The 25,983-nt window shown below is 46.6% G+C and overlaps 1 protein-coding gene across 1 annotated transcript in view; it reads right to left on the reverse strand.

Annotated features, from left to right (window-relative positions):
• Positions 1 to 1,410: 1,410 nt before the first annotated feature.
• Positions 1,411 to 25,983, reverse strand: part of Erc2 (ELKS/RAB6-interacting/CAST family member 2) — an 813,481-nt gene continuing 788,908 nt past the window's right edge. The window contains exon 18 of the mRNA XM_076856276.1: positions 1,411 to 1,554. Within this exon, the coding sequence (XP_076712391.1) occupies positions 1,411 to 1,554 (144 nt within the window). The remainder of the gene's footprint in view (positions 1,555 to 25,983) is intronic.

The raw sequence follows: 25,983 nt of genomic DNA on the forward strand, positions 1-25,983 counted from the left end.
CCCAGGGACAGGGAAGTGACAGAGTCCCACTTAGAGTCTACGATTTATATCAATCTGTTAGGGATCTGCCTTAGGAACCTACCTTGGGGTCTAGAGTGTATGCAGTGGTACTCAGACGGATGGGAAGTAGAGCAGGAAGTGAGGAGCCATGGGCTAGGAGCCAGAGAGCCCCTAGGCAGGCAAGGATTGGTTGGGGAGAGCTTCGGTTTGGAGAGGGATTTCTGGGTGCCTGCTCCACTGTAAATATAATGGAAAGAAGAATCGGAGCCTCAGTAGCTACCCAGGAGCCAGCTACTGCCATGCCCTTTACGGGCTCCTCCAGGCATCCTGGCCTCTCTGCTGTTCTTTTCCAGCCAGGCCTGCTCCCACCTCAGGGCCTTTGCTTCCCCTGTGCCCTCCTCCAGGTGTGATCTTCCCTGGCCCCTGTCCACTCTTTGCTCTACACTATTTCCCAAGAAAACCCTCCGTGATCACCCTACAACCCTGTCCCTCGCCCCACCCCACCCCACCCCACCCCTTCTCAGTTTCATGTTTCTCCAAGGCACACAGATCATTTTCTGACGCTCGACACCATTTCCTCGTTTATCATGTTGATTATCTGTCTCCTCCACTGGGATCCACGTCCTGTGAGGGCAGAGATGTGGGTCTGTTTTGTTGACTGCTATGAATCCAAGGCCGAGCACAGAACCCGGCACATAGAAGCTGTTCAATAAACACTTGTTCCATGACTCTTTCTTATCCATCACAAAGACACTCATTGAAACTGTGTGTTGCGGTTCTTTCCATTCCACAGATGAGGAAGCTGAGGCTCCGTGAGGGCTGGAAATGGCCTGAGTACAAACAGCCGGTAAGGAGAGAGAGAGGAGGACATGCACACTCTCCCTGCTTCCCACTCGGTCATTTCCAACTTCTGCGAAAACGGGGGAGTTTCGGCTCAATGGTTTACTTGATTTATTTCCAAGGCGCTCTCTCCTGAGATCTGGAACTCAGCTCAAGTCCATAACCCTTTCCCCACAGGAGGGGAGTCGCAGGTGGTTTGGGATACTTTCTCTGGAACAGAGTTTGAGTCCTGGTTTTCCCACTCAGCTCTGGGACCTTGGGATACTTCTCAACGTCTCTGAGCCTCCATTTCCTTGTTGGCTGCAAACTAAGAATGGTCACGATGCGTCTCTACGGGGTGTCAGCGAGGCCTCGGGGGCTGCCTGTAAAGGGCTCCTTCCGTGCCTGGCACATGAGGATGTGGGCTCCCGGGCGGGGACCGCCCTGTCTCCTTCATCCTCAACATCAGCCAGGTCTGATGGTTCAGCCTCCAAGAGGCGGGGTAGGGCGCAGCGGCCCATGTTTGCAGCCCGGCAAATGTTCCCGGAGCCTTGTTTTTTGTTCTGTTGCTGGGCCATTTGTTTTTATAGCTTATCGTTCCTGCAGGGGGGCTTTGAAAGGCTGCCATTGCTCCAGTGGATGTTTCCGGTTCGCCTCCATCAAGCCACGTTTAATGAAAACCAGTTTAAGGTCTTCTTTCTCATAAAATGTCTCACTGTTGCTCCGGCTGCTCCTCTATGGGAGTAATGAAGATGAACGCTCCCTCTGTGGGGTAGCACACGAAACCCCAGCCACAGGAGAGCTCCCCTCAGTCCCTGGGAAGCAGGAGAGAGGAAAACAGCAAGCGCAGCCTCTACCAGGAAGGAGGGGGAGTGGAGGCTCCAGGTCCTGAATGCTCTCCTCTGGGGAATGGAGCCGGAGTCCCTCAAGCCCTCTCAAGAAGGGAGGAAACAAACAAAAAAACCTGTTGAAGGAGGTCCTTCTGAGTCCCTTAACAAACATTTGAAGTCCAGGGAAGTGAAGCACCAGACCTAAAATCACACAGCAGAGCTTGGATTTGATGGGACAAACTAGGAAGAGGAGCAGTTCACTTGGGTTCCCATCCAGAGCTCTCTCTGCTCTGGAGAACTCCAAGAGACAGGGTCAGAGACCTTCTTCCGACTGCCAGGCCTGGGAGGGAGATGCCTGATAAGCATCTGACTGGTCTGCAGTGGGCACTGGGGAGGCAGCTGGTGGTCACTTCCACAGAGAGCAAGAGGCCTCCTTTAAATACAAAACACCTTTGCAGTATGTGCCTGAATGCCAGCACACCCTGCGACCAAGCCAGGACAGCCAGGACAGGGGCCCTGCACTTGCACTGAGAAAGAGAGAGGTCCTCCCCAAACAGGCCACATGGAAACCATCCACACAGTGTAGCTGTCTGGAGGGGACATCGTGATTTTCTCCTTTCAGATTCTATTTGTGATAATAAATCCTTTCAGCATTACTCTACTAATTGATTGCCACTTCCTGCAGAAGATTAAAAGGGTTAAATGCAATGGATCAATCTGGGTTCTTTGCAGTTAGACATGGATTTTTCTAAATGCACCTACACCTTTACCTCAATTCATCTGTCGCTCCAGGCACCATATTTGCTCTCACTAAAGCCCTTCTCTTTGGGGCTAGAAAACGAGAGCAGAGGAGAAATGGCTGTGCAGATTTCCTTCATTGTGAGCCTGACATTTGTGCATCAGCAAGGAAGAGATGAGGGCCCTGCTGGGGAGGGGCAAGGGCTGAGCGGGGCGTGAGGGCATGCAAAGTCTCTTCCCACTCCAGTTCTGACATTTAAAAGATGAGTGTCCTTTGATAGGTCACTTGACTTCTCTGAATCTCCATTTTCCCTTCCAAGCAAGGTGCTCTGTTTACTTGGGCACCAGGTGGGCAACAGTATCGTCATAGGAGAGGCAAATTGGGAGAATTCTTGCACTAACTAAAGGAACAGTCATCTCTCTTTCTAGTCAATGTTGTTCTTAAGAAATGGAGCTCTTCAGTAGTAAGAGTCCCCCACTTCCCAAGAGAAATGGAAAGACTGGATTTTTATGTGAACTACCAAACTCTTCAATCTTGGCCACAAAATCAGATGTATGGGATACTGTGCATGCAGCTTGACCAAGATGATTTGTGGATCTCTGGTCATATCAGTTTTAAAACTTCATGATCCTTCCTTAATTTTAAAGACAGAGCATTATTAAGCAGAGAACTGAATTTGACAGTGAAGGGAAGATCTTGAGTTCTGATGGACCACTCACTCAAAGAACCTGTCACCTCCAGTGTTCAATGTCCTCATTATGGGATGGGGACTCTGTGCCTGCCCTAAGGGTCTACCAATGTGCGTAGGGGGTTAAAATGAGGATCCCTTTGCAATAGGACTCCATAAAGGCAGAGTATCCATACCCTGCTTATTCTCATTATCTAAAAATTCTTGTCTTCACCACCAGGGACCTTGAAGCCTAAACCTGGAGCTAAGCAGCCATCTCGGAGACAGCCCTCCCAAGGCAAAATGCCGGAGACAATATGGAAACCAGATGCGGAGCACACACCGCCGTACCTTTTTTTTTTTCTCCCCCTCCCCTGTGCTTTTGTAACATTTCAAAGTCTTTCCACATTCGTGAGCTCTGATATCACTAAACTCACAGCTGCCCTGAAAGACGGACTGTCAGATCAAGTATTATTAAGTTCCAGAGAGCGAAACTGAGGCTCAGAGATAAGAATGATGAGGCCAAGGTGGCAGAGACAGTGAGTGGCGTGAGAAGGACAGCCAGAGCCTCCACGGCTGCCCTCTGACAATCCTTTCTGGGTAGCTGGCTGCTTGCAGAAGCACAGGTTTAATGCATGGGGACCTTTCTCAGCACGCTTTGAGACCACTGCAGCATCTTTAGTAAATGTTATTTTTGGTAGCAGTAATGATAATGGCAAAAGCAGCATCCGTTTCTAGGCATTGTGAGCTCTCTAACATATACACAAACATATACACATACACACACACTCAGACACGTAGGTACACAGAGCCCCGTTCTTGGTCTGATTCATGTGGCATAGGACTTGCTTTCCTCTGAAGCCCTTATCTCCACGGGTAGATTTGTGATGATCTCATTTAGCTCCATCTCTTCCACTGAAATCTAAGTTGATCTAGGTCAGAAGCGTCATCTCTCTGGACTCCAGGTCACAACTCCAGCACCAGAGATGATGTATGGTAAATATTTATTGAGCCAATGCATAAATAAATAGGCTAACTAGGTTACACCCACTCATGTGATTTCTCCAAATCTGATGAGGTAGACATTACAAATTGTCCCTTGCTCCTGGTGCAGACACTGAATCTGAGAGGGTCAGTTGACTTGCCCAAGGTCACATAGCTCATGGGATATGGAGACAGATTCCTCCAAGGTCTGCCTGATTTCCAAATTTTCAAAGGTACAATTTACAAAATGACAGAATGGGTCACTGCATTAGTCTGCATTCTTCAGGGAAACAGAATTAAAGGGACATATTTACAAAGAGAGAGGTTTATTGTAAACCTCTCAGGAGACTTGGAGGCAAGTCCCATATCTGATGGGGGTAAGCCACAGGGATGGAGACCCAGGAAAGCATTTGATGCCAAAGTGATCGGCAGGCAGAATTCATTTCTTGCTCAGAGAAGTCCGTCTTGGTTCTGTGAAGGCCTCCATTTGGAGGCCCACAGATATTTCAGAGGACAAATTTGCTTTATTTAAAGTTCACTGATTATAATGTCAATCTCATTCAAAACACACCTTCACAGAAACACCCAGAATAATGTTTAACCAAATATCTGAGCACCGTGGCCCAGCAAAGTTGACACATAAAATGAACCACCACGACCTCTATCTACCCCTCTCTCAGATTCAACCACTATCAAAATGCTCTATCTACTAGCCTGCTCCTGTTTTTTCTTTTCTCCTTTTCTTTCATGTTGGTAAAATGTTTTGAAACATAAACCAGGCCCCCTATCTTCAAGCCCCAATCTACCTTTTAAATCAAGCTGTTGACTTCAATGCATACAAGAGTCCTGCACCTGCCAGAGCTCTGCTTCCCAAAACCCTGTTCCTCCAAACCCCACTTCTCCGTGCAAAGAGGAGGCTTCTTGGCACTCACGCCCCATCTGCACCACCTACAAGGGAGCTCTGATTTGCAGGACAGTCTCCATGATCTCAGTGAGAACCTCCCTCTCTGCTCAGGCAAGACTGTACATTAACTTGACCTTGGCCTGGGTGGGGGCGGGGCAGGTAGCAAATCGGTCTCCATTTGTCCGAGGCCACGTGTTGTTTTCATTTTCATGTTGCGCCTGCCTGTTTTCCATCCGTTTATTGCTTTCTCCTCCCTCTTTCTTCCCTTCTCCCTCCCCCTCATTCTTTTCTGTCTTTGAGGGGTCTGGACTTTTGCACACCAGAAAAAGGGACCTATTTAATCTACTGTATTTACAAGCTTCATAAACAAGCTACAGTGAGTGAATCATGGAAAAAATCCACTTTATGTGAAAAAGTTCATTAGAGGACTTTGTTCTATTAAAATGCCTGGTGTAACTAAGCGACCCAGCAAATTAAGAAAGAGAAAGAGAGAAAGAGAGAGAGAAGAAAGGGACTCCTGAGCAGCATGCCCCTCTTGGCATATATATCCCATAACCCCACAGTATTCCTATTGTTTCTTGTGGTTTAAATTCACTACAATGGAGTTTTCCTTTAGGAAAGAGATGCAGGAGTTATTTCATGTTTTTTTATAATATTCTCCTTCTTTAAAAAAAGCCTACATTTAAAAAATATTGTGCAAATGCATTTAGAAACTGAGGTTAAAAAATGGAACAAATGGATTCTTCTCTTAAGGGGTTGAATAATTGGTAATCATTCTTCTAGCTGGGCATAATTTTGTCTGGCTTTTGTAACTTCCTGATTTTGTGTTGTTATTATGGCGGGTTTCCCCCACCTTTTCTATCTTCTTGATAACAATGACAAATCACTCTGAATGCACCAGCACTGTCCTGAAAGCCCTCATAATTATTAATTACAATGGTAATTATGTTTGATCCTCACAAAAGCCCCAGAGGACACAGAGGCTTTGCAGGGTTAAATCTCTGGCCCCCAGGTCACAGCTAGGAAATGGCAGCAATGAGACTCTGACCTCACAGTCAAAGCTCTGCGCCGAAGCCTAATATTTTTCATTTAAAAAAAAAAAAAAAAAGAGGATTGGAGACCATGATCATAATAATAATCTTGTCTTTAGGAGGTAGGAATATGAGAGCCTTGGAGGTTTTCTTTAACCTTTATTAAAATGTACAAATCTTCTACAGTGCATTATGGAACTTTGCTTTTAAAACTGTTTTGTGGGGAAATCATGTAATCCCGCCTGGGCTCATCTAAGGAAGACCAAGGGTTGTGTAGTGAGAGGCCTCACATAGATCTTTGCATGGTTCCCTGCATACACCGAGGTAAAATGCAGTGTTCCAGGGTGCGGGGGACTGGGACAGTCTCCTTATCACCCATGAAGATGAGGAGCCCTCCCTGGACCTCATCTGACCTCTCTGTAGAACAAGACTGACAGACTGAAGCAGCTTCCAAGAGCCCTTCTGGCTGTAAACTTTTATGACCCCTAGAATTGTTTATGAAAAAACTTTTTTGAAGTCAAAGATGGCCTATTCATCACCAAATACTCAAAGATTCTGCTCTGTTATGGGGACTCAAGATGTCCTTAAAGGTAGGAAGGACTCCTAGCCATCTCCTGGACTTTTATGATATCTCCTGCCTTCAAGACAGGTGGGGGAGGACGGGAAGAGCCAGCAGCCAGGCAGAGGCTGGCCTCTTTGGAATCCTGGGGAGAGACATGGGCCTATGTTCAGGAGACACCAAATGGATGACACCCTTTCCTGGGGTCTGGTGGGTCTCAGGCTGCTGAGACTGGAGAGGTCCTCTCCTGCTGTGAAGGCACAGTCTAAGAAATGTCCTGCTTGGCAAAACAAAGCCATTTGCAAACACCATGGCTGTGACTCTTCCCTGCTGCTTCCCCGGGACTGGGACTCCATGAGCATGCTCCCTGCTATAGGCTGTCCTTGTTTTAAACTGAGAGTTAGGGCTGGGCTGGGGGCACGGCTGGCCTCAGCTTGGAGAGCCTGGGTTTACAGGGCTGGCAAGCATCCCTCTGCGAGGCCCCAAGAGAGGGTACAGCTGCTGGGCCTCCTCAGCCTTCAGCTCTGCAAAGGAAGGAAAGGGGTCTTGGGCTACAGCCCAAAGCTCTGGCTCCTATACAGACACTCTGCCAGCGAGCCCGTGGATCCCACTTCCCACCACCACGCCAGGCCACCTCGGGGAAGTCAGCACCAGGCGCCGCAGACAAAAAAATCAAAATGCTTGCACAAATAACAGGAATAATCCTAATAATCTTAGACCCGCCGCCCTTGCTAACAGGACCATAAAGGGCATTTGTTTCTAATTAAACACCAAAACCCTAAACCTTTCAACTCTGCATCCACAACTACTGTAAATGTTTATGAAAAACGGGAAATTCTCGTTTAATTCAAACCATGCCAAAAATGCGTTTTCGTTGTCTCAACCCAAGGCGCAGCCCGGGGAGCCCCGCTTGCGCACATCCGAGCTTTAAACTGGGAAAGGCCACAGGCCTGGAGCCAGGCCTTCCGGGAAGAGACCTGGTGAGACCAGGTCTCCTCACCTCAGCGGATCTCAAAGGGGACAGAGCAAGCTCCAGGCAGCTTCCAGAAAGAGAAAGATCAGCAGGGCGTTCATGTTTTAGAGAGAGGGTCGCAGACATCTTAGAAATGGACGAGGCTGCCCAGCAAAAATGGGTCAGAGGGGAAAGTTCTAGAATCAGACAACAGGGTCAATGTCTTTCTTTGTAAAATCGTTGCACTTTCCTAGTTTGGGGTTCTTCCGGGGTCATGGTGACAATTAAGTGAAATGAACCCTTAGCAGGGTGGTGAGTGAGTCTGGCAGTGTCCCCGTTCTCACGAGAAGTAGATTAATCAGACCCTCAGACCCAGCTCTGGGGGGTCTTCTGGGAGCCCTTCTGTACCCTTGTCAGAAAGCTCTCTCAGAAGCTTTCGCAGAAGAGAACAGTCCCTTCAATAATTCCAATGTGACTGTACCCAAGGACAGAGGCACCTGGAATGCCTGTCCTTCAAATCCCAGCCTCCAGTCTGTAGCACCCAGAGCCCGTCACACTGAAAACCACGAGCGGCTGTGGAAATGCCCAGAGAAGGAGGCCGCTCTACCTTTTCATTAAGTCCCAAGTTTTCAACTCTACAAAACATAATAAATATTCAATTATTATTTCCAGTTACACTAAGTGGTGTATTTGTTGCTTGGTTAGTTTTTATCAATGTTTCCTACCTATCAGAGGATGGCAGCTGCCTGACTAGAGACATTTCATTTTGGGTGAGAAAGAGAACAGGAAGGAAGCCCCAAGGGTTTGTTTGATTGCCTTGCCTCACTCTTCACCCAGCCTTAAACATGTGAGGATTTACTTTGCAGGTCTTTGGGGAGGATGGTTAGCACCTAAAATCTGGCCCTGGATGATTCTTTCTCCCATTTCCTGGACATTCCCACTAACAGTGTCATCAGTGCCCTTTTTTTCAAAAACAGGGAGGTCCAGCCTCCCAGTGCCCAAAATGGAGCCACACTGCTTCCTGCTAAAGGGGCACAGGGGGGTTTATTACATATCATCCATTTGTCCTCTGGGAAGGAGGGCCAAACTCCTCCACTTTCTGTCCACAAGTTCCATCCCCAGCTCCAGACACAGAGCACGTGAGTTAGCTTGTCCAGTCACAGGAGCATAATCCTTGGTCCACGGTGAACTAGTCAGATCCACTGATCTGAGTTGAATTTGGCTACACAATTGGAAGAAAGGTGTCTTGTCTTTGAAAATAAACCTGAACCTGGAAGAAAGATGGCTGCAGCCATCTTGCTACCAGGTAAAGTTCAAGGAGGCAATCAACACACAGTTGAAGGTACAGGTGCAGGGGGAAGGGAAATCTGGTCCTGACTGCATCATCTGAACACCTGGACTCCACCAGACCTGAAGGTGGAACTCAATCTTCTAATTCTACATGAAAAAAAAAAATCCTCTCATTTGTTGAAATGATTTCGATATTTTTCTTTCACTTGTAACCAAAGGATTGCAAAATATATCAGCAACATCCAACACATATCTACCCCAAACTGCTCTGTGTCAGGCACTGTGATAGTTACACTGTGAGGTACCAGGACTTTCATGCGTACACACATAGACCTAGAGATGAGATGTGCATCCTGGTAAGTGCTGAGAGGGAGATACCAATATCTCATCACGTGAAGATGAACAGCCTGCTTCTGGCTAGAGACCAGGAGCCAGGTTCATAGAGATGGCAGAGAAGCACCCCTTGGAAGAGAGTTGGAATTTGACCAGCAGAATTTGGGGCGGCAAGTGGCAGATGGGATGCTGGTGGAGAGGCAGCATGAGCAAAGGTGCAGGGGACGTGCTCTGAAACACCAGACATGGCGTTGACATATGCACCAGGGAAGCAAGGGCAGACAGTGAGAAGGGCCCACCCTTTCGCCCCTCAGAGCACCTTGAATGTCTTCATCTCTACCCTGCAGCCATTCTGCCTGAAATTCTGCCGTGTCTGGCTGCTGAGGGCAAAGGTCTATATAGTAGATCTGTCTGCAAAGGATGCGCTTCTCCTCATTACCCTTGGGGGAATCCTTTATGGGAGATGCAGCTGCCTCATAAGCTCTGCCATCACTAAAAGCTCAACAGCTCAGTTGGCATCGACCTCTATTTCTTGTCCCTTGGCTTTTGCACTCCCTATGTCCTCCAGCCACTGGGCCTTTGCCCATGCTGTTTCCTCTGTCAGTAATGTTATCTCTTTACCTAATTGACTTCAATTTGTCCTTAAGATCATGACTGAAGGGACGCTTCATAAAGAGAGCCCTCTGGGGTCTCTAGGGCTCAGCTCCTCTTTGTGTAGAGGTGAAGGCTAAGGGTTCCAGGGACAGAATGGCTAGGTTTGAATTTTGGCTCCAGAGCTTACCTTCCTGTGCCTGTTTTCTCATGTGTAATGTTGACACAATGGAAAGACTCGACAGTGACAATAGTGTTGGCATATAACAAACACTAAGTGAACAGACGCCATCACCATTCGACTTCAGAGCAACCCATCTCATCTGCCTCTTTACAGTTGCAACTTAATGCCTTCATGTGAACCTTGATTCTCATCTGTCTTTGCCAATTGACTGAAAGTCCCACGAGGCTTTGTCTCCCGCAGTATCTCTAGCACTTAGTACACTGCCTAGCACATAATAGGCACTTGATAACTATCTTGAGACTACAGGTATGAATAAAAGAAACCAGAGTGGGGGAAACAAGGCCCTGAATATTCTTATAACTTGTAAAAACCCTGACCTAAGAAGGTTTCTCCAAGCAATCCAGGAGCAAGATCTTGAAAGTTTCAAATGTCTATGGTTTCAAAGAAAACAGGCTCCAGAAGATGCTCTGGTCACCGAATTACCCTTCAGTAATCCATTTCCTCCTTAAAAATGGATAGAAGGCCCAGAGCAAATGTGGCTGGCCAACCAGACGTAACACTCCAGTAGCCGAAGTCAATGTGATGTGTATCAAATGACTCTCATTCCTCTTCCAGCAGAAATTTCTTTGGAAAAAAATTTCTGTTTGTGACCTTGGGTCTAGATTTTAAATAATATTATGCTTTGCTCTGAAATGCTATTGTCTGAGAGTTTACATGTTTGGGGTCTGTTTAAATGTGTTCCTTATACCATATAATGGGCCAGATTTTCTTCTGAGATCTAGACTGGATCTCCAAAGGATGGAACACATTACAGATCCAGGGATAAACAGGTTTCCAGGCCAAACATGTTTGTTTGTTTATTTATTTATTTATTTATTTATTTATGGTACCAGGGATTGAATTCAGGGGCACTTAACTATTGAGCCACATCGTCAGCCCGCTTTTTATATTTTATTTAGAGTCAGAGTTTGCTGAGTTTCTTAGGGCTTCACTAAATTGATGAGTCTGGCTTTGAATTTGCAATCCTCCTGCCTCAGCCTCCAGACCCACTGGAATTACAGGCATGAATCACTGTGTCCAGCTCTAAGCCAAACTTTTGATCCATTGTTTTCCTTTGGTCTTCCAGAAAGCAGGGCTGGAACACAAATGAGCAAAAGTGGGCATGCTTTGCCAGGAGACATCATTAGCATGGCCCCTGCAAAACCCATCAAATTAGTCCCACAGCGAGGTCTGCAGGTGCAGATGAGCAGGCCAAGCCCTGATAGGCATGGAGGCTGGGAAGCCTCCATGGAGTCTGTTTGCCTTTGGATCTACTGAGGCATACAGCTCCTACTGGGTGTCAATTTCCCTGGAGCAGGGTGCAGCTCCGTAGCCAGCTTCTCTCATTCCACTCACCTGAGGCATCCTGGGATCTCAACCACAGAGATGCCCTCCTCCCTGATGCACAGGCTTGTGAAGGTTGCTTTTGCATCTTTCCTCTTTACCATAAAGAAATGGTTCTCCAACTCTGGGGTTTTGATTCCATGAAGCATCCATGGAGTGTAATTCTGAATCCTTATGATGGCTTCTAAAGAGGATGAAAGTGTGGAAGGCATCCAGTGCCCATGGGCCCCAAATGCTCCTGCCTCCAGGTGCCAACGAATCTGGCCCCACCCTTAATCACTAACCTGAACTCCCACCTCTCTGGATCCTACCTCATTGCCTCTTCTAGGTCTCCATCAGTATCTGTTTACCAGCTAGGTTGTTGGCTTCTAGCATGCTAGAACTCCAATTATCTACATCAGACAGGCGTGTGTCCCTATAGGCCCTACCCTGTGAAATGAAGATGGAAGTCCGGGGTGGCTGGGGCCTCAGTACTGAGGTGTGCCTGGTTCTCAGGGGTGTAGCCTTGATCTCTGCAAAACTCCACCCAGAGAGGCCTCAGAGGACAACACTGTTGGTCTATCCATCAATGTCCTCCTTGCCTCTGGCCTCTCTTCACTGGTGATGGCAAACAAAGAGAACAAGAGATTAATTTCTTTTTAATCCTTCCTTTCTAGCAGGGGGCTGACCCGCTGCTTTGGCCTGTTTCAGCTTCTCCCTGGGCAAGGCCATATTTCATGTTGAATCATCAGTTTCTAGGGGAACAGAGCACCACCCCATGTATGGACAGCCATCCTATCTCAAAGGAGTCCACGGGGGCCGCTCAGACATGATCTCACCCATCCCCACCCTGAGAGCATGGTGGGGGCAAGGGACGCTATCTTGATTGTGTTGCCAAAGGAACTTGGGCCCAGGAGCAATGCAGTACCAGGAGCAGCAAGCCATCGGCCGTCCAGCTCTTCACCTAGGGCAGGAGGATAGTATGGTGTCGAGAGACTCTGGATGTTGACTCCCCAGCTCTACCACAGACGCTCAAGCACAGCCATGGGTAAATGAATGGGTGTGGCTGCGTTCCAATAAAACTTTATTAAAAGCAGGTCAGGGGCTGGATTTGGATCATAAGCCACAGTTTGCTGAACTCTGTCTTGGTATAAGGCCTGGCAGAGACAGTTCCTGGAGTAGAGACCATCTCAGAAGGTCAGTTTGGAGCAGGGTTTCTCACCCTCAGCATGGTTGACATTTGGGCCGGGTAACTGTTGTGGGGGGCTGTCCTGTGTACAATTCAGCACTTTCTTGATGTCTTCCCATTAGATACCTGCAGCACTGTCATCCCCAAGTCAAAAATGTCCCCAAACATAGCCAAATATCCCCTAGGGAACAAAATCACATGCAATTAAGACCTACTGAGCTGACATTTGACAGCTCTTGATGGTGTCCCCACCTGAGGACGCTTGACATTCTCATTTGGAACAATCACTCTACCTGGGACCACCACCTGCTTAAAAGGGGGCTATGGCTGCCACTTCCTGAGTATGTGCTTCATGCAAGCCACCACAACAACCCTATGAAGTGGGCACTGCCCCCCACCCCACCCATCAGAGCAAATCTGGGGGTGGGCAAGAACACGCAGCCAGGTGGAGAGGCTAAGAACCTGAATCCAGGGACTGGAGGCCGACTCCCTAAAGTGACCCAGCCATTCAGCTGCCACATCAGCCTTCCTCACCCAGTATTAACACTGGCGGAGGCTAGGGCATCTCGAAGCCACCTGTCCTTCTAGAATATTCTACTTTCTGCCCTGCAGCAAGGGCAGTGTAGACATAGAGATAGATCCCTCCAGGTTCATGCTCAGCTCTCTCACTCTGAGCAAGCAGCTTCTTCTGCTTCAGCCTCAGAACCCTTGTCAGCAAAGCATGAATAGCAGGAGCACTACCCTTGAAAAGCTATTCTAAGACCAAAAAGGTGACGGGAGTTAAAGGTTTCACCAGCCTTAAAGTACTCTAGGAACATTGGTGCCATTATCAATACTAGCTAGAGCTGATGCTCTCTTTCTTACCTTCTTTATGTCTGTATTTATTATTTAGGGTTCTGAGACCCCTCAACCCTTCCCTGAGGTTCTTTTGGGACTTTTTTCAGGGGGCAGCAATGAGCCAAATCCTAGGTCCCCTTCCTTTGCCAACCACAGCACCTACGTGGTTCGTTTTTGTACCTAGAGAGCCTTAACTTGGGATTCCTTCCATAGAATTGGCTCAGCTACTAAAACAGAGCTAAAAGCCATCACTGTAGGGTCTTGGTCCCTAAGTGTGATCCTTAGGGACCTGTGAGATTCATCAGGTTTATAGAATACATGGCCTCATCCCAGAAGTGCCTTTTCACAAGAGCCCCCAGAGAAGCAAATGCCAGGGAAGCTTGAGTAGCCCTGCTTTAGGGTCCCCTCATGTAGAAAGCACACACCTGTACCTGCCTGGGAGGCCATGGCCAGATAGCTTCTGCCCTGGAAATGGAACACTGCTGCCTCTAAGTCCAGCCTAAGCTGCAGCTGGGAGATCCTCTGACTACATGGATATAACCGTAAACTGCAACAGCACTTGTGGTGAAAGAATGGATTGGATCTACAGTACGTTACTGCATGAATTCAAGATGACCATGAGGAGGGAGCCCTTGAAGCTTCTCTAACCTGTGACTCCTAGGATCAAAGCAATCTGGTCTAGCTCTGTGAGGCTCGTAGCTTCTGCTTGGACTTCTGGAGTCCTAAGCCATCCCCTAAGGAATCAGGCTGCCCAGGGAGACCATGGAGGCAGCACGCAGCCTGTGGTCATCCTCAGCAGAGTACCAGGCTGGACTGACACCGTCTTAGGCTTTCCAGGCCAGCACTGAGAAGCATCGAGTGACCCCACCACACGCACCATGCATTCGAGCTTCCAGCCCAGCACTGATGGAAGAATTCCTGACACCCAAAGTTGTGTGTCTATGCCACCAAGTTTTGGGTAGTTTGTTATAAAACAAAAGATAGCTGGAAAAAAGTACATAGATGAGGAATATCTGTCCTTGGGCTCAGAAACGTACCAAGCCAGTTTAGAAACATGATCAAAGAGGTACCAAATATCTTTAATAAAAGAACCCCCAATTTCTTCTGGAAAACCTCTCCTGCCTTACTCTCAGTTCCTGTCCCATGGAGCATGTGACCAGACTCGGTCAACTGAAATGTTGCATCCCCTTGGGCCGTGACAAGAGTGCTTAGGAATAGAAGGGAACAGACCCAGGCCATCCCTGGACTTTCACTGGAACTGTCACCAAGGTGCCCATCTGTTCATAGAGCTGTAGAATGCCAGGCTGACCTTGACAGAAGCCTCTGTCACCTCAGTGTGAAAACCAAGTCAACAAAGGAGCCACCCAGAGAAGAGGTGGGCCAGGAGACGGAGAAAGACGGCAGCCTGATGGCAGCTTTTGAGCTGCTGGGCCTTTGGACCTTATGGTTTTTTTTTTAAAGCTAAGACATTCTCTCTCCTCCCCTTCTTTTTAAATTAAGCCAATTTAAGTTGGGTATTTGTCACTTGAAACCAAGAGTCTCCACTAACAGAATACGTTAGTACAGCTTAATTGAGTTTGGGGATGTCATATGAGAAAAGTCCAAGAGCTCGACATTCCCTGCCTGCAGAGAAACAACCTCCCAGGTCGGTGGCCTGCGGGTTCGTGTGACACCACAGAACACATCAGGCACACCAGCCTCCCCCCCACCTTTTTTTTTCCATTTTTCTCCAGCTGTACCTATTTTTACGGGGCTCATCTTTCTCCAGCTCAGACATCCCAAATGACAGGCTATTGGAAGACATTTCTGTCCATCCTTAATACCTGTGTTTAAATTTTTTTGTTGTTGTTTAAAAAAAAAAATGATCATGATGTGATAGCAAATGAATGTTGGCAAATTACCAACTGACAGGCGTAAAATTTTATGAACATGCACATTCCAAAGGAATGTGGAAATAAGCCATCCACTGTAGTCCAGTTTGGCAGAAATATTACAAAAATATAAGTTTGGCATATATTGTAATTCATTTAAAGATGCTTAAAAACCCATCCATCAACCTTGCACAGGAGGTCAAAGAAACATGAATCCCCAGTAAACAGTAACTGATGTACAAGGGAAGGCTGAGTATGGGCTCCAGATATTGGAGAGGACACACATGTGAGTGTGTGGCACAGTATGTTTGAAGGCTTGGTCTCCAAAACCTTCACAATTGTCCCTTAACAAGAAGCAAAGTGAGTGGTTCCCCTGGGAATGGCCACATGAATTCTCCTCAGAGGGGCTTTGCACTGATGAGTCTGTGTCCTGAGAATCTTTGTATGTCTTCACTTTAAGGACCACATCTATAAAAGGAACAAAAGAAAATTACAACCATTTGTCCTCTTGGATCAGGCATTGAGATGAGCTCTCTGCCATGAGCTCGGGAGTTGTGACACTCCTTCCCTGCCACAAGTTGGATTCCTGATTGAGACCTGGCCAATCAGATTACTGAACTCCTGGTTATAGCAATTGGTTCAAGGATGGGTAAATGTCCCATCTGGGTCTTCTGTAAGATCTGATAAGTGAGTGCTGAGAGACAGTGAAGTGGTGACAGAGACCATGTCAGAGAAGTGGACCCTTTCCCTCCAGGACCCTGAGCAGAAAAAGAATGGAATGTGGAGAAATTGCTGCCTTCCCCTGGCCATGCAAAGGAAGCTCTATGTAGAAGGAGGGGATGAAGCCAATACTGCAAGGGGTGGGGGGAGGGAGGGAGGGAGGGAGGGAGAGAGAGAGAGAGAGAGAGAGAGAGATACAGTGTCAGAGAGATCTGAGACCCAGCTGTACCTACAAATAGAACCACCCCTGGACTTCTCAGTAACCTTAGCCAATAAATTTTCTTTTCAGCTTCAGCCAGTTTGAGCTGGGCTTCTGCCACTTGGAACTGAACTAATTTTCACTGATACAGTTACCCACAATATTTGCAGCATGATCAAGACCATAAAAGAAGTTGGACAGTGGGGAAGGGGGACACGGTTCTTACTTCAAAGGAACTCACAATCTAATTGTGTTCCATTTAGTAATGGTTTACAAAGCATCTATTCTGTTTCTGGCCCTGGTAAGGTGCTGAGCAAGTGACTCATGATGGATATGACACGCACCTCACCCTATAGGATCTTCCTTCTTGATGTTTTGAAGATGGGGAGGTCTGTGGTATTGGGGACCAGGAAAGCATCATTTTGCTCTTGAAGAAAGTATGCAAAGCTTCAGAGAAAAGGAAAAGGCTCCGGTGATACGCACTTGGAAGCCCAGTTATGGTGTTTTAGTACAGGAGGGAATCATTAACCAGAGACTGCAAAATGTCCCTGCTTCCTTGATGTCTTCTAGTGCCCCAATTCTAAGTGCCCCCCATCTTTTAATTGCTTGTGAAACTGAGGTGTGATTTTAAATAACTTACTCAAGTGCTTGAGATTCACATTCCCTAAATGCAACACAGGGATGATAATACTAGTGTTCAGGACACTTGTGACAGAAACAGTAGGGATAGCCAGCTGGTCATCCCACTTTTCATTCACTGTGCTTCTCAGTTAGGGGCTCTTGGCTTTTCAGCTGGACTCACAGCTCTAGAGTAACTAGGACTTTTCCCAGTCTCCCTTGCAGCTGTGTGTGCCCATTTGTCTCCGTCCTGATGAATGACATGTAAGCCAAGGGGTTGTATACACTGAGAAGGGTCTATAAAAGGCCCTCCACCTTTTATCCTCCTTCATTACAATGGCCTAGAATATAGCCAGAAAGCAGGCACCTAGGCAGCCATTTGTAATCAGAGGCAGAGATGCGGTCTTAGGGCAGGGATCAACCAGTGTTTTCCATAAGGGGTTAGATAGCAAGTATTTTGGGCTTTGCTGCCCTGTGCTTTCTGTAGCAGCTACTCAACTCTGTTTCTGTAGATGGAAAGCAGTCATATACAACACATAAATCAGTAAGCAGGTCATGTTCCACTGACTATGCTTTACTCACAAAAACATGTGCTGGGCTGCAGGCCATAGTTTGCTGACCCCTTTCCTAGGACAGAAGAGCAGCAAGTTAAAGAACCTGGATGTCTGATGACATCCTGCCACACATCACCCTGACATGGGTGGACCCCCACCAGGCTTAATTTTTTTTATATTAGAAAAGATTTCACAATTATTTCGAATTTCTATGATTCTTAAAAGAGTTAAGAAATGAATGAATAATGTGTGTAAAATAGCCAGCATAAAATTTCAGAGATAGGTAGATATGAAATAAAATAGGTATTTCCTCATAATAACCAGAGAGCTAAAAAAAAGCTTTAACCCAGGTCCAAGTGGAGAACTTAGTGGATGACAGGTGTGTGAAGCCTGTGGGGCACACAGGGAAGATTCCGGACCACAGGCAGGGCACAGAGTTAACCCTTCCCCACTGGCAGTGCACCTCGGGTATAGACGGGTCAATGAATCCACTCTCTACCTCCATGTTGCCCTCTCTTAGATGGGGCTGGTATCCCTTCACAGCTTGCTGAGATGCCGCCGTCAGGACTATAATAAACCTCTCAGAAAAGAAAGAGTGCTAAGCTTTATTAAACATCATAAAGAAAATGTGACTGCTGAGATCCTCACAGGCTCACTTGGGCTACAGCTCCCAGGCTTGGCCGTAAGTCACCCTCTGGCAACTGAAGCCGCATGAAGCACCGTGTTGAAAACTTGGTAAATCATTTGTCACTCAAAGGCTTTTAAAATAAAATACTTTCAAAAATAATCATTGGAGATCAGACTCTGCAGCGTGGCTTGTGCTGAGGTGGATGTAAATGCTCTATGAACATAGGCGCGTCCAGCAGCCAGAGCCATCAGGGCCAGTCAAAAGCTTCCCGCGGTCAAGTTCCAAATCCAAAAGTACACTTCCCTTGAATTCCAAGTTTCTTCTTCCTATGTCTCGAGTGAAATTATTACATCTTGCAGGGAGGCAGAGGTCTCTCAGCCTTAGGGAAAATGTCCTGGCTACTGAGTTTTCTGGCTCTGCATTTAGGTAAACTTGACTTTCACTCCATGATATCCACTCATTGAACTTCTGTCATATGCCAACGGCATCTGCTCTATTTTGACTGTATGGGTTCAAATCTCAGCCTCATCACTTACCAATTGTGAAACTGTGGGAAAACACATGATCTCTTATCTTAAAATGGGTTATGTGAAGGATTAAATCCATCTATTCATCATAAAAAATGTCTTTGAGCACCTACTACATGCAGGCTCTGTTGATGTGCATATGTAAAGAACAAAGGAGACAAATATCCCAAATATCTGGCATGCACTAGACTTGGTGCAGAGCAATTATTCAATTAATGCTTTGCTGTTATAATGCTGATAATTCATTTACACATACACACAAGGTTGGAACATATTCCAAATATTAGAAATCCAAAGGGAAATAAGAAAAAATTCCTATTTCCTTTAATAAGGGAATAAATCCAAAGGGAAATAAGATAAATTCCTATCCCCATGTGTATAGCACTTAACACATGGTGGGAAAGGCAGGCGATATATAAGACAAAAACAAGACCCTTTCCTAGGATTTCAACTACCACAGCTGGAATGGCAGTTCCAACTATGGAATGGTCGGGGTGTTATGAATTGGGAGAACGTTGCTTGAACCCCCATGTGCAGGTCTAGGGGAGAGTGACCCAAGCAATGAGCTATAGGCCCATGTGAAAGCTCTAGGGCCAGAATAGGCCTGGTGTTTTGAGGGACAGACAGAGGCCATCAAAGCAAGGGAAGATTGACACATGGTGGGAGGGGGTAGGTATGTCCCTCATCATCCAGAAGTTGGAAATCCTAATGAGACATTTGGACTGAAATGAAATGAGACTCCGTTGGAAGGTTTTAAGGGAGAGCTTGACCTGATGTTTATTTTAAAACCTGATCTTTCTGGATGTATGAAGACCAGAGTGGTGGCAGGACACAGCTGGGGGACGGTGGTTCCTCACACTGCTGGGGGGTAAGAAATGGTGAAAGAGCAAGAAATGGCCAGGGTTGGGATCGGCAGGAGGTGAAAGAGAAGGAGAAGGTGTGGTGATTCCAAGGTCTCGACCTCTGGAAGGAGGAGACATTGAGAAGGAGGTGTCTCAGCAACGGAAGGCAGCAGGGTCTGCAGTGCTGATCCCGGCCTCAGAGTCCTCACCATGGAGAGAAGGTGAAGCCACAGGGAGAGATGAGGTCACTCGGGTGATTAGTGGAGCAACAGACAGCAGCCTGGAAAGTTTCCTTCCGGCCTTCCCCTCCCGGCTGTTTTATCGCTACCTGGTGAGTTCCACCCCTGGTGATGGCCTCCCCCCGCAGGCCCTTCTGATCTGTTTCTTTTTAGAAGGTGGCTGCTTTCAGAGGTTTTTCATTTCTTTCTCTGGACCAATTTTATTGCTCATAGCCTTCTCTTCGGCTGCCTTGGCAGAGAGATGCTGTATATTAAAATAGTTATTATTTTATTTTATAGCTCAGTCGAATCTATGTTCAGCTCATTACAAGTGCAGAGGCCTCACTGGCCAAGCACATTTCATAATGGCGAGCTCTTACTAGAGGGAACTCTCCTCTCTTCTTTGCATCCCCCGGAAGTCTGCACACACACACACACACACACACCCTAACGCCAATGGTGATGAATCGCACATGAGTGCAAAAGCCCTTGGCACTCGTGGGTCAGTGCCAGTGAAACCATCCCCTACTCCGATCTGGTGACAAATCTGGGACTCAAGCAGTGGTGAGGCCCAAAGTAGGGAGGAGGTAGAAGAATCGCTCAGCAAACAAGGATCGCCTGCATCTCAAAATGAAAGTGTCCACCCCAAGCTGAGCTCCTCCCACCCTCTTCCCCATTCCACAAGGCGGCAACTCTGCTCTTTAGACTGGTCAGGCCAAACCTTTGGAATCAGCTTTGACTTCTCTTTCTCTCACACTCTGCATCCAATATTTCATCAACTATGACCATCTTGCCCTTTAAACCGCCTCCTCCCCCGCAAAAAAATCCATCAATCAACCTCCTTCCACCTCTCCTCTCCTACTGTCATCTTGTCCACACCTTCTAATGTCTACCTTCTGGATTCTTTTTAAGCCTTCATGCCTTTTTCCCCTCATCCTCCTGTCTATTCTCAAATCAGCCACTAAAATGAAGTCAGGGCATCAAGTCACAACAAATATCTGCCTGTCTTTACCAATGACTTCCCTTTTCTCTCTTACAGCAAAATCAAAGTGTTTGCTGTGGCCTCTGAGGCCCTCCTCTGTCTGAGCCTACTCCCTCTCTTACTCATCCCTTACTTATCTACCTATGCTCACTATATTCACATCCATTGCATGAATGCACACCAGACACAGCTCTCTCTCAGGGCCTTTGCATGTGCTGTTTCCACAGCCAGGAATGCTCTTCTTCAGAGCTTAGGTTTTCACACAAATGGCATTTTCACTAGCATTTCTAATCTAAAACTGTAAAAGCTTCCACACCCTTTATAGCTTCCTCTTTTCTGGCTCTGTTTTTAACACTAAGCAGAAGCACTTATCAGTGACACATACTACATAGGTTTATCTTTTACAAATTTATCTGTCTCCCAAAACTAGAACATAAGCTTGCTGAAATCAACATTTACTGAATTAATGGATGAATTAAAAGACTGTTCAAAAACTCGAGTTTTCTATTTAATTGTCTTTAACACTATAAAGGGCATTGGTCATATATTTGTCAGGATATGCCAAGGTATGCTGCAGTAACAAACTGAACTCTCAGTGTTTTTTTTTAAATTATTATTATTATTATTATTTTAGTTGCAAATAGACACAATATCTTTATTTTGTTTATTTATTTTTGTGTGGTGCTGAGGATTAGACCCAATGTGTGAGAGACAAGCACTCTACTACTGTGCCACAACCCCAACCCCAAATCTCAGTGCTTTTACACAGCACAGTTCAGTCCTTGTTCATGTGTTTGTAAGGGTTTCTGCTTGTCTTGGTTACTTGAGCTCCAGCTCATCAAGCGTTCCCAGTCAGAAAGGCAGGGAGGAGAGAGCCATAGGAGCCATCTGTGACTCTTAAAGCTGCTGTCTGGAAATGACACACCTTATCTCTATTCAAAATTCATTAGTCAGAGCAAGACCCAAGCTCAAGTCTGACTCCAGGAGCAGAGGTGAAACCCTGCCCTGTGCCCCAGAGCAACAATAGCAAAGGGCCCAAATGACACCCAGTTCCTCCCACCTCCTTGTCCTCTAAAGCTCCTCCGACTCTTTTCTTCAAGAGAACGTCACTCTCCCAGCCCAGCTCTTACCCACAATGTACGTACATACAGAAGCCAAAGGCCTGGTTCAGCAGGACCAGCCCCACAGTGGCTGAGGAAGAGGATGGCAGATGGGGGTGGAACTCAGCTGGCAAAGGCAGGATGCCCCACACAGGCCAAGGGACAGGGCTGGAGGAGTTCACAAGTCCTGCTGTGCCAGTAGCACCAGCACATGGCATCCTGCCCACTGGCCAGAGTACAGCACTGACTGATTTCCACATTAGCAACACCAGGATCTTGAAGGGGCCAGATGAAGACCCAGCCCTTTTGCATTCTGTGCCTTAAGGAAAAAGTTCATTTAGATTATTATTATTTTTTAATGCATGGAATCTAGGAGGGCTGATCAGACGATCTGACTAACAGAAACCCAATTCCTTGACGATTCCTTTTGATAGAGATGCTATTGATCAGTTATTTTATGAATACTTGAATCTCCATTCACCATTTCAACAAATTTTTACAAGTATCTACCGGATGCCAGGTACCTAGAAAATGAAACAAAGATGCCCTGGAGGAGACCAAGTCCTATCAGGGTGACAGATATAATAAAAAGTCTCTATGATGGTGGCAAGTGCTAAGTGACACAGGAGAAGTAAAGGTGGAGCCGAGGAAGGGGCTTTTGAAAGTGTCCAAAGATGGGTCTTTATTTAGAATGTGGCTAATACAGTTGCTTTGTAGGATGCTGAGGTGATGGATCTAGTTGGGGCACCTGAAGCCCAGGAAGCAGATGGAGAACTATTGGTGCTTACCAATGTCTAGGTCCTTCCTCTTCTTCTTCCTGGGGATTGAACCCAGGGACACTTTATCACTGAATGACATCAATCTTTAAAAAATTTTTTATTTTATTTTATTTTTTTATTGGTTATTCAAAACATTACAAAGATTTCAGAATCAAAAAAATTTTATCATGTCATTTGTGATATCCTGTCTCACCAGGTTGCCCAGTCTGGCCTCAAACTTGTAATCCTCCTGCCTCAGCCTCCCAAGTTGCTGGGATCATAGGTATGCACCACTGTACCTGGTTCCACTGATCCTCTTCTTTTTACAGTTGCAAACACAGGATGAGGCCTGTTTTCCTCACCTTTCCTTTGTCTCTGGGATTCTTCCAAGGAATGTGATAGAGGGGAGGGGCTCATACTTACTTTAGGACCCACTTCCAGGAAATACCAACCAAACCTAAAACTCACTACACTTTGGGGAACGGGCACGCTGGTCTCTTACACTTTGGGGAGCAGGCACGCTGGTCTCTAAGAGTCCTGTGAACAACAGCTTCGACCACCAGATTAAATGCATACACACAAAGACCACATTTGGCAGTGACAGAGGATTAGAAATCGTTCCATGGATACCTTGGGCTAACTATGAAAAGGCATCTGCACTCGTTTTGATAACATGTTGATGTTCAGTGGCTGAATAATATGCAGAACAAGCTGGGTCCCTGTGCAGAGGAGTGGGGAAGGAGCAGGCACCACTCTGCCAACAGGAGTGGGAAAAAAACTTTTAACGAGGGCAAGATAAGAGCCAGACGTGTGGAAATATTTCTCTTTGAGGATATTCTTTGTACCAATTACTCTTCAAAGATATCACGTTAGCGTTTTTGGCACAACTTGACAATTAAATTAGATGAATGGTTTTCAATGTTTTTGCATCTGCTTGTGCCCCATCCGCTTCTTAAGCTAACATTTTCAGCCCGTCACACACATTTTTAAACTTTGGCAAGTCGTATAAACACTGATTTCAATTAGGTCAAGAATTTAAAAACATTTCACTATTCATCTTTTGAAAAAATGACATGACAAGCCATTAATTGGGCTTGATTATCATTTTTGTTGGTGCCCAAAGTTTGGGGATGGAAAGAAACAGTCCATAAACTTCCACTTTGAGACGATGACTTTCAAGATGGCTTCATTTCTTGGATTCATTGATTTTTCCTTTCCTCCCAAGGATGAGTGGGACACTGAATCACCCTCCATTTCAATTTCCTTGCTCCAAAATAGTTCTCGTCCTGATACTTCCAGTGCCAGCTGGATCGCGGGCAGGGAGGGCAGGAGAGGAAGTCTGGGATGGACATCTGAAAGGAACCCAGTCCCTCCAGTGTGGCTGGGGTAAGAAAGGAGACCAGAGGAGAAGCCAAGGCCCTGGCTTATCTCTATGGTTAGAATTTCTCATGTGGCATGTGGTGAAGTGACAGTGGTACTTAAGGAGACAAGCACTTCCAGGTTGATTCCAAATGGCCTGGGATTGGAAGGTGAGTGTGGATGAAAGGCCCTGAGGAGCTACAGCCACCAGAGGAAGCCTGGATGGGAAGAGGTGGCTACATTGGAGGGCTTCTCTCCTGGGAGTCCAAAGCCTTCTGCTAATGTTCTCTAACCCACCCACCATGGACGGGCCCAAAGAACAATGGCCTACGATGAGAAAAGCCACTGGGCCTGGCATGGGATTAGGAAGCCCAAGGAAAATACCAAACCCCTTTCTCTTCTGTCCTTCCCCTACTTCCGGCCTCTCCCCTTGGATACATCTCACTTCCGACAGGCTCCACTCCTTAACCAGTTTAGCCGACCTCGATAATGATAAGTGACGCTCTCTTCTCCATCCCCAATCTCGGAGCAGAGAGGAGGGCTCTTTTCAGGCCGTCAAAAATGATTACTTATGAAAAATGCCACAAGTGCCTGCTCTTTCCCCATCTGACCTCTCACATGTTTAAAAATAATTCATGATTCGATGTTTTCTTCCTTGCTAGAGGGAAAACTCTATGAGGACAGGGATCAGGTCCCGTTTGTGTATCAGCATGTTCTCTGGAGTTCTGCTGGTGTGACCCAAGTCTTTATTAGGATGCTTGGACATCCACAGGGACCACCATAAAGGTTCTTGCCCATGTTTTTCCTTGCTCCCTCTGCCTTCTGACCAGCACTCCCCACATGGTCCTGCATGTTACTTGGTGCCTCCTGCTCTGAGAGACTCTGAGTCACAAACTTACCTTTACAATGGCAGTGGTCTCCTGATATGTCAGCCTCACCCCTACCCGAACAATAACAAAACCTGCATTCTAAAACACTAACACAGTGCTGGCACACAGGAGGTGTTCAATTAAAACCCACAGTGCCATTGTTTCCTCCACCTCTTCCTTCCTCACAAGATCATGTCAACACCAGGCTACCCGCTAGGTGGGAATTCAGGTAGGCTTCCCCTCCAGCCTCAGGGAGTGCTGTTCTTCTGGCCACCCACAGGGTGTGTGTGGCTCAGGAAGGCGAGACTGATGGGGCTGCTGAAGGGAGATGGCATTGGACATCGAGGGGGCTTTTCCTGGCTGCCTGTCACTATGACACATTCCAGCTCACAAAGAGAACAAAGACCACAAGCCAGGGAGCCTTGCCTTTTATGGTTCCATCCGGGCAGCGCTTCAGGAACAGCCTAGAAAGTGAACTGGGGGCCAGGCAGGCCTGTCACCCATTTATTTGTACCTCGGCCATGGGGCCAGCAGCTGGAGAAATGCCCTGGTGAATTGCTGGGCCAGCAAGTAGTGCAGGGGTTTGAAGTGAGAATTCCATTGTTGAGGGGACATCGTTGCTGGCAATGAGCTTTCTTGGTGACCATCCCCAATCACCTCCTATGTATATTCATGAGGTATCAAAAAGAAAATAAATAACACCAGCAGCCATTATTTTTGACCCTAATGGGATATTTGGAATTTTCTAGAAAATAGCAGGCATTGTTAATTGAGCAGTCACTTCTTGCCAGGTGCTACACTGAGCACTTTGTATGCAAAGTCTGATAGCCACAGTCACAACAACCTTGTCCCCATTTTCAAATAGGTATAGGCAGCTGCTGGGATGAAGGGACTGGCCCAAGGTCATACAGTGAAGGGTGGAGCCATATTTAAAGTCCTGCTCTCTAGTTTCCCTTACCCCATATAGCCTTCGTCAGATAGTCACATTCTATTAAGTGTTCAAAAGTTTTAGTTAACTCTGTTTCCCTCTCTGTACTGTGAGGAATTTGCCCCACACGATTTCACTAAGAGGTGTTTTTCTGCCCTCTTATTTTTGATCCAATAAGCAACATTACATACTGCAGATTTTCCTCTAGGAGCTAAGAAAACCACAGGGCCTTTGAAATTCCTTGAACTTGCAGACTATGCAATCTTTTTTTAAAATTTTTATTTATTTTATTCATTTTAGTTGTTGATGGACCTTTATTTTTTATTTATATGTGGTGCTGAGAAACAAACCCAGCGCCTCACACATTCAAGACAAGCGCTCCACCACTATGCCACAACCCCAGCCCCCAGGCTGTGCTATCTTAAACATGGCGCTTTACTTCTCTAAGCCTCAGAAAAGGGATCATAGTAGTCCCTAAGCAGTTTTGACTCCAAAACTCCAGACTCTTTCCAAGTATTCTACACCTGAACCATATCTTT

The sequence above is a fragment of the Callospermophilus lateralis genome, chromosome 1 (assembly GCF_048772815.1).
Source record: "Callospermophilus lateralis isolate mCalLat2 chromosome 1, mCalLat2.hap1, whole genome shotgun sequence".
Lineage (NCBI taxonomy): Eukaryota > Metazoa > Chordata > Mammalia > Rodentia > Sciuridae > Callospermophilus > Callospermophilus lateralis.